Raw genomic sequence first — 16,343 nt, 5'->3', positions numbered from 1 at the left:
CCCATCAACCTCATTTCAACGTAACCTCTTCGATGCACACAAGCCAAAGACGATGTGATGAGAGAAAGAAGATATATTCTGAGCCTGTCACAGAGGCATAGGGTAGCTGACCCTGCCGCATCCTCTTTGCGGCGGCAAGATGGAACAATATGAGATTCGCAATACCCGTTTCAGAAACCCAGGCTTGTTTCAACGATCAACAACCAAAGATCAAGGGATCAACAATAAAAGACCATGAGATCAACAACAAAAGACCAAGGGCTATTTGATGTACTCCGCACAGGTTAATTGGACGTCCTTTGTCTCCTTTCATCTCATACATCAGTAGGTGACTTACTCTTTGAAAAGTCCACCGCCATATCCACGTTATCCTCCACTATCTTGATTGACTACTCGCAGTATCGCTCGACGCATCGACGTGAGCAGCACTCGGGGTCGTCAAAACACAAAGCTATTGCCAGAAAGAAATATTTGTCAGTTCCCTATCCAATGCTTGACAGCTGGAATCAATAACCTACTCCCTCTTCGCCAACATCTGGTATCAGCTGGTGAAGCAGCTGAGACGGCAAAGAGGACGGCAGCGGACAAAATGAGTGATAGCTTCATGGTCGGAACTGGATGATTGGATTTGACGTAGTATTGGAAGTGATGATTTGAAGAGTGTTGATGTAGCTGAGGAGAACCTTCTAGGAGAACGGTGGATATTTATACTTCTTCGTCTCGTTGCCTTGTGTAGCTCCCGAGAAGATTCCCGCATGGTGATCGATCGGAGACTAGCCGCGCCTCCGTGTCATCTTCGCGACGGGATAGAACAGGGTCTAGTAACGTAACTCAGAAGGAATAGGGGTCTTGCTCTATATATGTGGCCTTTTAAGAAAGTCTACCTGCCTGACTATCCTTTCATATTCCCAGGGCTGTTCAACAGCGAGTACATAGGGGTACTTCTGTACTTGATAATAACGATATAAATAACAAATTAACGTAGCGGGGTGCTAATACTTCTTCTTGGCTGTACGGTTTGGGGGAGTATCAGCGTATCAAAAACCCTAACCGGCATCCTAGTTCGGCTGTTAGTGACACCGATTATGGGCGGCCGCATGGGATTAGGCCTACTAGATAGGATGATTCTTAGCGGCGTATTGCAACCTCGACAATAAGGCATTCAATGTTGTGATCAGGAAAAAATCAAACCTGCAATAAACAAAGAAATGACAGTCAACACTACAGGTTGTTCTACATCCAGTAAGCCAAATTGTACTCAAAGTCAACCGTCAACTGACTTCAGCGCTGGTTTCGTTCCAGGGGTGAACGAATATAACTGCTTTAAGTTTATGAACGACTTCTTGTTTATATATGTTTATTTATTTCGCTTTTTACCCAGGTTTATGCTGGCCTTGGCGCCACAAACTAGCCCATACAATTTGTTTGATCTTTCTACGCTCCATAACTACCACCACCTCTATACAATTCTACCCGAGGATGTAACACTATAACTCCTATACCTTTTCTAACCGTTGGGAGGCCCTCTAGCTGTGCTCTACCTAGGTCTCAGCATCGTCTCTCGGCAACGTTATCATAACTAAGACCGCCAGGGGTTGATATAGTTCTCGCTTATGAACATGCAAAATACAACCCAAGACAACGAAGGGGTCCTTGTCACGGCCTAGCCAACGGACATATGTGATATATCGAAAAGAACCCACAAATAAGGAGGAAATAGTGTACATATGCAATGCTTCAGGAGGTATGTGTAGTTCCTGGAGACTATACCAAAGCTCGACCAAGTTGGGTTGCTGATACCCCCTCTTTGCAGATCACTCGTGTCCAAGAGAACTGCTTCCCAGCCGCCAAACTGCTCCCTAATGGAGTCGAGATGAATCGTCCCCCGTTAGCAACCGATCCAGAGAATTAAATCATGCCCAAAGTACTCCCAGGTCGTGTCGCTTCTGTATTAATGGGGTACCACCTGCCAGTTGTAGCCTAGTACCGAGCTGACGTCGTCTATTGCCGTTGACCCTCTAGATGGTGTATTGGACATATTCACCATATTATACCCCCTGTTGAACTCGACGTTCACTGTCTTGTGCCTTGCTGGTGTACCATCTGCCAGCCTGGACACGCACGATGTGGCACAGTCATCAATTCATATCAAGGCTATTATGATCGAATCCAGGTAGCAGGCATAGTTCCCGTTCATAGCGGGGTCATTTCCAATCAGCCAGGCAAGACTCGCTTGCTGTAAATCTTGTGTACGCCAAGCTTCTTCTCCAAAGCATTGCAGCTTTCCTCGAGTCTCTTGCCTCCTCGCTTGGAGTTGAGATTTCGCTGCCATTCAAGTACAGCGACTTTCCCTGGGAAGAGCTGCCAAGGGAATCCTTATCACTAAATACAGCCGAAAGTACATCGTGGGCTGACTTTTCCGGCGTCCGCAATATCCCATTTGGTGAAAGGCAGGTCATGATGGGTGCTAGCAAGGTACCGGCAATTTTGTTTATTACCACCCTCTGCATGAAAGAAGCTCTTCGTAGAATATCCGAGGGCATGCCCCCTGGATCAAGCCCTAAAACTCTTATTTTAGCAAGGCCTGGGTCGCGGTCTAGCCGACACTGTAGCTCATGCCTAGGGTAATAATAGAAGGCGTCAACAACTTTGCAGCATTTTGTTGGTGAGACCAGGGGAGGATTGGCTAACATGATGAGAATTAGGCATAGCTTTGATGCACCGTAACGACGAACACCTGATAAGGCGGAAGGGTCTTCAGCAGGCGTGCTCCAAGTACCGCGAGCCACTGCATCTATACCATCACGAAATATCGGGCGGTACTTTTCAGGGAAGAGCATAGCTCCTGGGCCGACATAGTTCCTCGTGTCATCAGGGCTATCCCCAGAGTTACAGAAATCAGCAGACCATTCGAGACATATGATGGATCAAAACACTGATGAGGTGGACGAAGAGACACTCACTCATGCACCCAGCTGCCGATGTACAGGATCCTCCCTTTCTCCTTGTCCATGCTCCCTAGTAGTAGAAGGGTGAGGAGGAAGTGACTTAGATAGTTCACCTGAAATGTCATATCAAAACCATCCTCTGTACTTGTCTGGGTGAAGTTTTCCTGGAAACCTGCATTGAGTATGAGTGCCCGGATAGGCGGGATTTTCCCTGAGCTGATGCGAGAGTTAATATCTTCTGCAACTGCACGTACGCTAGCCAGCCGAGAGAGGTCTAAAGGAATCACCTCAGAATCATGTTGACTAACATTACAACCGCTTACCCGACTGGCATGCAGCGAGGAAGACGATGAGGAATCTCGTACCGTGTAGAGGCCGTAGTACGATGAGCAGTAGGATGGCGACTTCACGATCTCTCGAACCACAGCTGAACCTAGGACTCCATTGGCACCCGTCACCAGAATAGTGCCACGACTCTCGCCCATGCTGCTATAATTCTATGTGCGTTCAGCTGCAATGGGAGAGATGTTATATGGGAGAAGGCAATGCTAACCAGCAGATAGCTGCTAAGCTAAGACTTGCTAATTCATGGCCACTGGTGTCTTATAGTGACTTCAGGGGTTCGCGGAAACCATACGTCCAGTCCATCCGATGGGCTGTTTATCTATCCGCAGCCTTGCATCATCGACCTAACAGTGAGCCCGCGTCCGGTCCATCCTTGCACACAACCCAGAATGCCGGGTCAAAATCATCCCGTTGGATAAACTGTTTCGTATGTATTGGGAAGCTCGATAAGGAACCTGTAAGGAATGCTTGAGGACCGAGCAGCAAAGTGGGCTACGCAATAATGCTACACATCTATTACGTACTGTTTGTAGCCAGTGCCAAATGATGAAAAAAGAGCAAGAAAACAGTCGGCAAAATCCTAGATCCCCTGCCCAACGTTTAGCCGGTGTTTTCTATTATCACTGAGAACCTGAGCCAACATGTCTTGTTTCCACTGTGTCCAACGACTTATATTGTAAGTACTTACGTACTTATGATCTGATAGGGGTTTCGCCCGTGCCTAATGGCTGAGAGGAAGATTGATCCCTTCCATCTCTATCAACTGTGAAATAGCTCCAGTGCACCAGAGAGCGGAACCGTCTAGGTGCGACCCCGATTCCAATTACTGTATTCTCTAATGAGCTAGAGAATCCCACAGCAACAAGTAATGCCTGTATAGGTTGAACCCTTGCATGGGAGGCACGGTGGGACAAATTTCTTAAATAAATTTCTCCATTTCCTTTCAGACAAGCTGAATAAGAAGGGAAAAGTGATACGTGATAGTAGAAGTACTTTTCTTGGTGTTATCTGAAGCCCTGAACTCAGACGTGACGTAGCAGTCGGCCTAGGTGGCGTGGGTATCGTATCATTGGTGGTATAGATCTAGGGCCCAGGGAATTCATGCCCAAGTCTCCATGTAAAAGAAACAAGCAGCAAAAGTATCCTTGTTTGATATCGTTAATGTGGCGTAGCAAACCTATCTAACATCACCTTTAATATCATTTTCGGTAAACATCCTACGATTAGCCACCCTTGAGCAGCTACCATGCAGTTGATGATATTTTCCTGGCGGTAGTCCGGTTGTCATATGATCTACTATGAACAAGCATGCATAGTAGTGGTTACCGCGCTAATATGATTGCATTCGCCAGAGGAGATGGTGGGTGTGGATGGGAGGCGATATCTAGACTTCAGCATAGCGAATCTGGATCTAACCCGTACCAGGCTAAAGCTCCGACGCTGTTGATATAGAGAGGTATGTATCCACGGTTCGAGGATAGCCTCATAGTATCCGTCCACATACATATGTATGTCGGCGCCCCCGTAGTGGGGAGCTGGCTATATAACGGATATTATATGATATGCGGACGAAAGAATTTTCCTACCAGACTTCGATAGAATTATCAATAGGCTGGAGATTCACATATTGAATCGACAGTAGGCTTAGTTAGACGGTGTTTTCCGCACTCTACGGAACCTGTCACGTAGATTAGGAATAATTCGGCTAGCTGGTACCTGCGCGATGAATGATTGACGTCGCAGACAAAAAGGAAAAATTTTCGTCGCTTAACTGGCTGGTTGGCCGGATATCAACCCAGCTACTGAACTCTGATATTTTAGTCAGTAGATCCACAAATGGAGGCATCAATTATAAGCTCTTGCGGCAGGAGTCCGAAGGCCCAACGGAAATAAATAAACGGATCGATCCACTCGAATTTATGAGGATGTGTCTTCCCGCGGAATAGGAGTGGGAATTTCTCGGGTAGATGGCAAAGAAGTCCGGCCAGAACTATTCATCAAAGCTGCAGTATTGTAGGGAACGGAGAAAGGGAGGCGGAGTGGCAAGTAACGGCGTACTCTGTCGTTCTACTTGATAGAGTGGGATACGAAATAGTATATCTAGAGCTTAAGCGGGCGCAGACTCCGCGGATTACTTATCGAAATAATTACTCTCGCCTCCACTTGCTCATCTCAACGGCGTTATTATTCCCCTTTAAGGGCTAAACGCCATGCAGACTCATATAAAATACAAGGTCCTTATTCTAGGACAATTAAGAAATAAGCATTCTTATCTGTGTCAACGGAAATGCAACATCCCTGATATCAGGCTCGTATAAAATTGCGCGATTACTTATCTAGCCTCCCTTGCCTTGTGTTTCCACTGTGGAGAGTCGGCTAAGCGTCCTTGAACATTTTACTTTGACATGGGGATTTCTTCTATCCGGACATCTTCTGGTGTATGATTGGCTGGCTTCAGGATAAGCGTAGCAACTATGTATATAGCGGATATTACGCTACAGTCAGTGATCTAATAATAACTACGGTACCGGGAAGGAGCACGGATGTTGAGGCTGCGAGAGACGACGTTGAATGTAAGTATGTTGTTGCGAAGCATAGTTTCATAGAAGCGGGAAGAACCGATATGCAGCAGGGAGTGAAATAATGACGTCTTACCTGTAGCTCGTCTGGCGTTCCTTTTTATTATTTAATAGTTAACTATATGTCAAGCCACAGGGATCAGTCGATCCGTCTTAGGCTCGTCACATTTTCGTTAGTTAGTATGGTGCCCGTTTAATTGCTTCTTTGCTATCACCAATTTCAAGATATGGCACTTATCGTCGTCATGTTGATAGATATATGTGTCATATCTACTAACGTTCTACTCCGTATAGAAGGACAAATTAGCTAGTTCTTCAGCCCCGAGTCCCTGACGATCGCTTCTTTTAACCAGGCACCCCAGACTTCTCCAGTAGCGCATAGATCACATTATATATCACTCGTGGAGGCGGCTGAGAGCGTAGAATCGACCAACCAGACGGCGAGTTTAGGAAACTCGCCCTCGTACACTGAGTTGATTTGAAGGCGGCAGCGTCTAACCCCGCGGAGATATCCAATATGTCGGGTTAATTGCTCTCACCATTGCGTCGGGTTCACAATATCAATGTTGCATTTTTTTCTTTTTTTCTGTCCTAGCTCTTGCTTTGGTTTACCCTGGCTGCTATCCACATTCCTCGCATCCATCCGGGAACGTTCTGGACTCCCTTATATAACCTTTCAAGAATCGGAGAAGCAGGGCAACGCGGCTCCATAGCTCTGACATATATGTCATCGGCCATTTAGTTATATGTAGGTTGTTTTAGTGTATATAACTTGGCTCTATAGTATTGTTCTTGCTCCGCATTGGGTACCTTGGTACGACCTGCTGGTAGGACAAGGAGACAAGCAAACTATTTTAGCCGCGAGTATGGTCTGGCGTCTTTCAAGCTTCCATAGTCGAAGTGTTGGTGCAGCAGGTGATCGCAGCGTCAGCTAGTTAACCCCGCTATCCGTGTAGACTATCCAAACGAGGGAGGGGATAATAAGGGTGTCCAATAATGTGTATCAGTCTCCTGTCATGTCTAATCGGCGAGACTAGCTCCAGCTCTTATCTGGCTCAAGTCAAGGAGAATAGAATCTCCCATCCCAGCATCAGTAGTAAAGGCCGTAAATATAGATATACACCCCTTTTGGTGGCGGTTTGAGTCCGGGGACAGCTTTGTAGATCCCGAAGCCAGAGGCGCACGGCAGATTGCGAAGAGATGACGATGCTGTCACTTGGGTAGAAACCAGCCCCGCATAGCAACCCTGCGGCAACGGCGACTCCCCCAGAATGCCGGAATCGTACTGTGGTCGATAATGACAATGTTGCGGTTGCTTTGCCAGTGATGGAATTTCGATCCGGCCCAGCTGGAAGCAGCAAAGTATATTTATTCGATGAAGTACGGAGTAGTTATACGATATCAACCTGTCGCTCGGACGTCTCCTGCATTGATCTATACACCGATTGCGCCATAGCCCGCTCGACAGAAACGCGCCAGGGCCAAAAACAGCTGGAACCGCAAGTGACTTGGGATTGAAGGTCTATCAACCTTGGGATCCGCGGCCGCCGACTCGCGAATGTCGAGATCAGAGTAACTTTGCTTTTCAACGCTCCTGGTGCCTGATCGCAATCTCCTCATCCGAAGATCTCCTCGAGCTTCCCATCGTGCATTGTGGCGCCACACTAGAGGCGCTGGTTTCCATACTTTTGGTTCGCGGGTTTGCGGCAAGGTATCGAGAATACCGCCCCATCCGCTACGCTCGAAACGATCTTTATCACGATAGAAGAAAGGTTGATACCGTCCGAGTCGACATATCATAAAGCATGACCATGTCAAAAAATGAGACTTTGTGGCGAATTTAGCCTGACGTTTTTGTATATCCCTACGTATAGATAGTAATCCAGGCGGACGAGCGGGTCAAAGAAGTAAAGTCTGTCGGTGCTTTTGGAGTATATATATGTTTGGGTTATCGCGCTTCGCTGTCGCTTGGACTCCCGCAGAACGGTGGCCAGAGCTTGGGAGGCAAAAGCAAGAGGCTCGACTGCTAGGATCAAACAAGGCGTTACTTCCCAAGGCACCCTTCACGCTTTGAGACACGCAGCTTTAGCCTTTTAACAATGAAGGTTATGGAGCGGGCTTCTCGGAACAGGGAGACTAGTGACGTGCAGGGCCAGTCAGAAGGTACCTCGATGCAAGGCATAGTGGGTTTCGGAACCTGCAACCTGCATTCCGCCGCCGAGGGGCGGCCTCATGATGGCAAGGGTACAGCCAAGTCCGAGGTAAGCGCCACTGAGAAGCCTTGCGAGTCGTAGGATCAAGGGTTCGACATATTATTCAGATGAACATGGAGCTCCCTGACTGATGAAAATAAAAATAAAAATAAAAAATAAAAAAAAAACGTAAAAACCGTAAAAAATAAGAACAGCGTTTTCTGTCTAGCTCTTCCACGTTTCATGCATATGCTGTGGGGTGCGGTCCTTGTATATATTGTTTCTCGTAGCTGTTATTCGTGCCTGAGACAGGTTGGAAAGCAAACCTTGTCGGACCAGGGGCGAGTGGTACGAACGCACCCTCCTCACGATCTGTACACCCGTCTGTAGAAGCGTCTCTGGCTGTAGATATATTCGAGCCCGGCGAGCAAAGACAAGGCAGACCGTAGACCGTTCATGTCATGTTCGTCTTGTCTGCATCTTCGCGTCTTTTGCAGCAAATCCTTGACATGTCGTTGCTTTTTCCTTTCTGGGCCTACGCCCGATCGGGAAATTGACTGCCCGCTGCCATGTGACTTGCTTAACACAGCTAGCGCCGCAGCCGAGGCATCATGTATCTTAATGTATTCTCTTGCAAAACATATATGCAAGGTACTCAAAGATACATTATACGACCCGCTTAGCTAATTTTGCAGTCCTCGCCTATTGTCGCCCGTTTCTTTCCCTGGTTCCTCTCCATCGCCAGGTCTGCGTCTTGCATATCCATATCTCACCTCCCACCAGTGTCGCATCTGCCCTCGTCCTCTGCTCTGTCGTGTGCTCACTGCTGAGGCCATTGGCAACTCCCGACGACGACCCAATTCCCGCACACAACGACCAGCCAGAAGCTGCTCCCCCGCCGGCGGAAAACGGAATCGGAACAACCCCTCCTAGGCCCTCGACACCCAGACCGTCCTGACGCAACGCAGAGACTGCCTCGCCATATTATCCCCCGCTGAATCGCATGAAGATTGACTCCCTTTTGCGATGAATCAAGACCCGTCTCTTCCATCGTGGCCAGAGCATGTGTCTGACGAGACCGCCGCAGCCATGATTCCCACCACAACGGACGACTACACCAGTCTGCTGGACTTCAATTTTGACCTCGCCGAGTTTGAGAGTAACGGTTCCAGCGAGCGTCAGGCCCAGAATATGGTGACGACCGCACCGCCCGTTATTTCGACTACTGGAATGCAAGATATCGCTGGGTTGACCTCGATGGACCATATCAGCACCAGCCAGCCTCTGCAGGAGCTGCAGCAGCAGTACAGTACCTCCGTTACTATGGGAGGAAGTGAACCGATCACATCAATGGACATGCAGGGTCCCAATTCCATGCAGACACAACACTACTACTTGAAGCAGCATCAGGAGCTGCAACAACAGCATCAGCAGCAACATCAACATCAGCAGCAGCAGCAGCAACAGCCACAGAACGTCTACGGCCAAAACTACGGCCAGCGCCAGTCGTTTGTCCCACCAACTCCAGATAGCGCCGAAATGCATGGCGGATCGCAAAACTACAATCTTCGACTCGAAACCGGCCATCAGCGTGGCTACGAGCCGTATACAAGAGGAATGGAAGACCAGGTAATATAAAAATGCCGCAAATGTTCGATTTCAGCGCTAACCCATCATTCAGAGCTCATTTACTCCCCTCATGTCACCAGCTATGACTCCATTGGAGCATCAACTAAGGTTCCCTGAATATACAACTCCAGGGGAATATCTCAGCCCGCTTACATCTCCGGCCCTCGAGGCGCGGCAATCTAATGGCGCAGGCTTCAACTTCCCCAACAATTCGCATATGGACTACGGCATGCTATCATCACCGACTGACCTAGCGCACCAACACCATGCAACCTCGGGTCCTCTAACAAATTCGCCAAAACTTATCCAGAAACAGCGTCGCAAATCGCAGGCTTCCAGGCTATCACGGCAATCACCCTTGGTCAGGCCACTAAACGGCCGTCCACGACCGCAGACCGAAGCCGAAGCTCGAGCGCGAACGAAAAAGCTCTCTGCTCAAGCAGCTGCCAACAGAACATCAAATTCGCGCAATTCAAGCAGCAATGAAGGGTCAGGTTTAGATTCCGTTTCGCCGGAGCCACTTACGGAGCCATTGATGCCACCACCCGCATTACCACGATCCGGAAAATCGCCGTACATGGGCGCGCAAGATCCCAACCAAAACTCCGCAATGAACGAAGTAGCCACTCCCGCGACCCTAATGAAATTACAAAAACAGCAAATTTCGCCTAGTGTCGAAGGAGAATTCTCTAGGAATGGCACTGTGGTTATTGGATCGGCTCCCGACGAACACATGGAGGATATATCGCTTCCCGAGCCAGCCTCGTTCCACGGCTTGCCAAGCGGTGAGAGCACGCCAACACTACACTCCAAACCGCCCCAGATTTTAAAACCTCGCACCGGATCGATATCCGAATTAAGAGGAACGAGCTCTGTTACACCAAGCCCAATAATAAGAGCGATAGGGTCGCCTAGTGGCCCAGTCGGTCTTAAACGATCAGACTCGAAGCAAAGTTCTAGAGTGACGAAGAAGCGCCAGAGCGCTGCCCAGAGTCCAGCATTGCGACCGAAAATAAGTCCAAGCATACAACCTCTCATTCGCGCTGATGGCAGTACGTTCAACTCTCCTTTCATTTTCCTGCTATATGTACTCTTCTCAATTTATACTAATATTCAAATAGTGGTATCATCCCAAAGCTCAGCTCTACACCTTGCCTCGAAATCAAATTACCAACATATCCTCGAAGGAACCCTCCTACCAGGAGTCACATACCCAGAAGCTCTTGCCGAAAACCTAAGCTCGAAACGAACAAATCATAAGCTTGCCGAACAAGGACGACGAAATCGCATAAATTCCGCCCTCAAGGAGATAGAAAGCCTACTCCCGGCTTCGTTAACACATAGAGCCAAAGAGAAAGAACAGAATAAGGACTCTGGCGAAGGTGGTTCATCTGGAAACTCGAAATCATCGGATAAGCCTCCGGCGAACCAGCCGATCAGCAAAGCAAGCACCGTTGAAATGGCCATCGTCTATATCAAAGCACTACAACAAGAGCTGGCAGAGACACAGAACAAACTCAAGATTGCAGAATCGAATAATTGCAATAAGTCGTCTGTCCAGGCTGCTCCCGCTCCCTCTCCCGCTTCCGGCCCCGAATCAAATCCTACGAAAACGTCTGGGCCTCAAATCTCTAGACAGGACGCAATAAGCAATAATAGCCCGACTCCGAACACAACTGCGGCTTCAACCGAAACCGCCTCAGAATCGAAATAGGCCAAATGCGAGCTATCCAGACAAGATGTTTATTATTCCTTCAATGTTCTCGCTTTTACTTATTGCCATCTTGCAGAACTTTCGCTTCCCCCCCCCCTCTAGTGCCCATTAATGTGACCCCGGACCATTTCTTTAAAACGATAACCCGAGATATGGACATATTCCTATCCATTCATCATGTCCATATCTTATTCTATATCCAACCCTTTGCCCTTCCTTTCTTTCGTTATTTACCCCTTTACGTCCTTACACGTTTAATCTCTCATGTAAATATATACCGGTGTGCCTCGATTCTACGTTTCAACCCGAGGTTTGACCTACCTTATCCAGGTAACAGCCCAGGGGCCAGCGGAGGCGGTGGCCATGAACTTTCTTCTTTATTTCTATTTCGACTCGGTGGTGGAACGGTGCATACTTTGGTTTTTGGAGGAGCTTTGTATATTTTTGACTTTCTCACTGCTTATTTGTTTTTTCCCGTCACTTTTTCTCTCTTTTCTTCTTTTACGCCTTTTCTTTGATTAACTATTATTTACGGCGGGGTTGAGTGGCTCTCTGATAAAAGATTCATATCTATGCGTTGCCTTCGTTTAACCTGATATCTTTTCCACGCTATCTGTCCTTAATACCTTACTATTTATTCGACTACGTCTACCTATTTTTCTTCCTTGATGGTCGGAATAACCTATTGAATCTTTCTCTTGCATCCGCATCGCATATGTCCGGAGCCATTTATGTGTCCTTTTTTCTCCCCATTCAAAATGTAAATAAAGGATCCCTGCCCTGGTCGATGGGTGGCAAACCAATCCTTTATATTCATCCAATTTTCCCGATCGCCATCTCCTTCTCACTCCATAGTATGGTAAGATATTGGATACCATACTTTATCCACCCCGCCCACCGATTGTCTGTACGTAACGACCTGCACCTTAAGTGCGACAGGAAACTCTGCTTTGTTAATGTAAATATATTAACGGGTAGTCAATCGGAGTTGAGCATTATGTGTTGGTAGAAATGTACTCTGACCAAGCTGCCCCTCTGGAGGCTATGCTTGACGTCGTAAGCACTGTCTGCAAGGATTTGAGCCTAGACAGTTCATTGGAAAAAAACTCGTCGAATGGATGGTGTTCACACCTAGTTCATAGCAAAGAGGATCCAACTCTACTGCAGCAGATGTCACCACTAGTTACTATCCTGGAGCATCCGGCGGAACGCGCCGCCTCGGTGGGCTACGGCGCTAGGCGCATTAAATTCAATGGCTCGGCCGACGGCCGTAACTAAGGAGCTTTTCAATATTGGAACAAAGAGTCCCAGAGAAGTGCACGGGGTCCTTAGGCATTATAGTCAAGCGGCTGTTCTGGTCATAATTAAGATTTGTATCGTTTTTACACTCGATTGTACCATTCTACGCTCAAGGAACCTAAATAAATAATGAAAGCATAAGGGGTTGCCGCTCCGCCAGCAAACGGTAAAAGTCATTGATTTAGAGTAGAGCGTACCCGATACTTGATAAATATATAGATAGAGCCTAAGAACCTACAGGTGAGACCCCTGTACGCTGATACATCCTCCTTGCCATGACGCCGCCTCGCTCCATAACGATGCCTTAGCTCTGCTACCCGATGAGTCTCCTATTGTTGAGAACTTCTAACACGAAAGGACATCGGTGCCTTTCAGCCTTTGAGAGAATGTTCTGCACCGCCCCTGAGTCCACATGGTCTAGAACACCCAGTGCGACGAGAAACCTAACAACCAATTCGTTTCTTTTCTTCATTGCCGTTTCAACTGCCGTTATGGCAAGGGAAAATTCGCTACTGCGGCTACCCGTTGGAGTGTGGCCGTCGGTTTCAACATCGCTTGACTTTGGGTAAGAGGAATATTTGCTGAAAGCACCATAACGTGCTAACATCTCCACCATGGGATAGCTATTCTGCTCGAGAGCAGCCATAAGTGCTCTATCGAGACATAATTGCCACCGAGATGACTTGGGTTCCTTCTCCTCCATAACTCTCTGCAGTAAATGTTCCAATGTCGACAGATCATTATTAGCAACTACTAACTCTATCAAGTTGGGGTGATCCGCGGATATATTTGCCCCGTAGCAGTCTAATAGGAAAGTGAACAGGGCCAGGTTATGAGATTCGATAGCTGATCGGAAGGCTGATTTAGGAGAGTCGACAGGTAGTTTCACATTTGCATCCTGGGAAAGCAAATATTCCATGAATTCCACAACGTCCTGGCCATATGGTTGTATAAATTCCCAGGCAGCAGCAACGTTGCCAGCCCTAGCTCCAGCTTTAAGTGTTAGAAGAAGCAGAGCAATTGGAATTTTACCACCGTCCATAACCGGCGTTTTGGTGAGGCAAAGTCGAATAGGCCCGGTAGTGTTTGTGTTTAGAACCAACTTGGCGATTCCAAAATATCTTCGGGAGGCTGTTTCGAGAAAAAAGCTAGGAAAGTGCCGGCTGCTGCAAGTCGCTCCAGCACCTAACAATAGCCTAACCGTTGATTCGTGTCCCCGAATCATGGCAGCATGAAGTGATAGATCACGGTCGAATGGCAGTATACAGTGCCCGATGTCTGCACCATCAAGGAGTAGTCGGGTAACCAATTCATCTTCTCCAGCAGAAGATGCAGCATATAATGCCGCATGGTCATCGTGAACTCCCTTCTGGGAGAGTGTTCTCACAATTCTGCTGTTCCCACTTAAGCCAGCTCCCATAGTAGCAGAAAAAACTGTGTTATGGTTGGCGAGAATGTTGGCTCCGTTGTTTATCAGCTTAAGCACCATGCCTTCATGTCCACCCGCGGCAGCGAAGTAAAGTGCTGAAGCTCCTGTGGTATCGGTAGTATTTGAGTCGAAATTTTTGAGAAATAAATCAAACATTGCCTCCTCTCCCTTCTTAATTGACGCGATTAGTGCGTTTCCATGCCGCTTAGAGACTTGGTGAATATTCGCCCCATATTTAAGCAGTATGTTGACCGTTTCTATGTCACCAGACTCAATTGCACGTATCAACGGAGTATCGGTACCCTTCGGGGCGAAGTTTGGGTCAGCTCCTGCCTGCAGGAGTAGTTCAGCAGCGCCATGATTTCCATATCGGGCCGCTAGTTGAAGTGCTGTCGATGCCGGAGTGTTCTGTGTAGGGTTCGCTCCACCGTCAAGGAGAGACTTTATGATGGGAATAGAATTGTGCTTTGAGCTATCTGATTCTGCGGAACGAACGGCAGCATGCAGTGGAGTCTCGCCCGCATCGTTTATTGCGTTGACGTCAAATCCCGCTCTAAGCAGTTTCCGAACAAGTTCTTGATGTCCATTGGAAGCTGCTTCATGCAGGGGAAAGTATTTGCTGTTGATAGCCTGCACTCCCTCATTCAATAAGAAATCGATGAGTTCAATGTGGCCATTTTTGGCAGCGCAGGTAAAAATGTTACCTCTTCTCAGGCTGTATAAATCATTTGGTCCAAATTCACTCCTGTTCAATAGTAGGGCATACACCTTGACGTCACCGATGAAGAACGCTAAATAGAGTGCCACGGAGTAGAAGTCTTTCCCCTTGCCGACTCTCCCCAAGTCAAGAAGGACTCTTAAAATATCCTCGTCCCCTTTAAAAATAGCCGCCAGCGCCACGAGATCAAAATCATTTAATGTTGTGCCCTGAAATACCACTGACTCAGGCATATCACGGCTTAGAAGGTGGTCTAATGTCACATCTTTGCCTAGGTAGGCAATCGTCCCAGAAATAAATGCTTTCACATAGTCTTCATTTAATTCTGCTTGAGTTTGTCGTTGATTTAGGATACTTTGCAGTTCGTCCAGAGCTAGCTCCTCCAGGGTATGTATGAGCCTCTGCAGGAGAGCCAGTAGGGTATTGTCAACTGGCTCGTGTCGTTTTTGGTAAAGTAGATGAGCAAGTTCATCATTGTTAATGTTGTCTAGTAGAGAGAGACATGGGGTGGCGAGTTCTATTGCCGTCATTTTAGGCAAGCCCCGGATTCAAATTCCTATCGTCAGTGTTAGCTCTCAGAAATGAAAAATTGCCAGACAAATCTGACCTTACCTTGCTTTTATTGGGGTGCCAATATAATTACTCCAAGCCAGAAATATCAACAAAACAGTTGGAGCAGTATGTTCATATGATATGAAATACCGTAGTCAGTTGGTCCTTTGCTCTTCTGATTCATTTGACTGAGGATAAAAATGAACAAAACGAGGGAGGAGATGAAGGAAGCGCCCTAGTGTCTACTATATAAGTATGACATTAACATAGCCTTATGCATGTCTTTAGCCTCGGAGTCGAGCATAACTAATCCTAGTCGCTCAATATTTCCGAAAAAATTGGGAACTCCATATCACAAGCTCATGAAGGATTTCGCGGGGGAGTTCTCACAACGTCGTCAGTTATTTCTCATCGGGGGCCCCGTTGTCTTCAGTATACCTTTCAGATAAACCCTTATCCCTTCATCTATCCAGGGGCCCACCGGACTTTGTTCCAGATGGGGAAGACCGATGGAATAAACCATAGTTTAGGAGGCCTTTGCGATGCATTTTTACCGGCCACACACTGCTTGCTACGAAGCCTCGTAAGATGGCTACGAAGCTACCTTTTGATTTGCAGATGGAATCCATTAGACCCATACTATGATGGGTTTCCCGACAATCAACGTTATCGAGGCGGACGGCAAGGCTGGAGGATCGCCCCCATTTTGTATACGATGCCGCATTATTTAACGTAAAAATTTATAGTATTATCCAGCGCAGCGTCCTTTGGTAGGATCTAGACCTGAGCTTGCAAGAGTCGATGTCCGTGTTTTTTTTTTCTCGCTGGAAACTGTGAAGAGAGGTTGAATGAGGTAGGTTTAGTTGACCGTTTGGACAAGGATTCGGAAGATTCGTTCGCGCTTTGGAATAGGAACATACCAGGACCACCCAACTAAA

At 47.4% G+C, this 16,343-nt stretch overlaps 3 protein-coding genes across 3 annotated transcripts; 1 reads left to right on the top strand and 2 right to left on the bottom strand.

Moving 5' to 3' along the window:
- Positions 1-2,596: 2,596 nt before the first annotated feature.
- GIQ15_03321 (uncharacterized protein) lies at positions 2,597-3,433 on the bottom strand (the record flags this gene model as incomplete). Its single annotated transcript, XM_033550738.1, has 5 exons — positions 2,597-2,686; positions 2,736-2,877; positions 2,964-3,164; positions 3,203-3,222; positions 3,272-3,433. 5 exons carry the CDS (start codon positions 3,431-3,433, stop codon positions 2,597-2,599), a joined length of 615 nt encoding a protein of 204 aa, XP_033407899.1.
- A 6,170-nt stretch (positions 3,434-9,603) lies between these two features.
- Positions 9,604-11,407, top strand: GIQ15_03320 (uncharacterized protein; the record flags this gene model as incomplete). Its single annotated transcript, XM_033550737.1, has 3 exons — positions 9,604-9,693; positions 9,746-10,745; positions 10,815-11,407. The coding sequence occupies 3 exons, from the start codon at positions 9,604-9,606 to the stop codon at positions 11,405-11,407; spliced, it is 1,683 nt and encodes a 560-aa protein (XP_033407898.1).
- Positions 11,408-13,019: 1,612 nt separating this feature from the next.
- Positions 13,020-15,383, bottom strand: GIQ15_03319 (ankyrin; the record flags this gene model as incomplete). The annotated part of the gene is made up of 1 exon (XM_033550736.1): positions 13,020-15,383. One exon carries the CDS (start codon positions 15,381-15,383, stop codon positions 13,020-13,022), a length of 2,364 nt encoding a protein of 787 aa, XP_033407897.1.
- Between the last annotated feature and the right edge of the window lie 960 nt (positions 15,384-16,343).

This window comes from Arthroderma uncinatum, assembly GCF_011692745.1.
Source record: "Arthroderma uncinatum strain CBS 119779 chromosome Unknown scaffold2, whole genome shotgun sequence".
NCBI classification, from domain to species: domain Eukaryota; kingdom Fungi; phylum Ascomycota; class Eurotiomycetes; order Onygenales; family Arthrodermataceae; genus Arthroderma; species Arthroderma uncinatum.
This window is presented reverse-complemented; position numbering and strand designations above follow the sequence as displayed.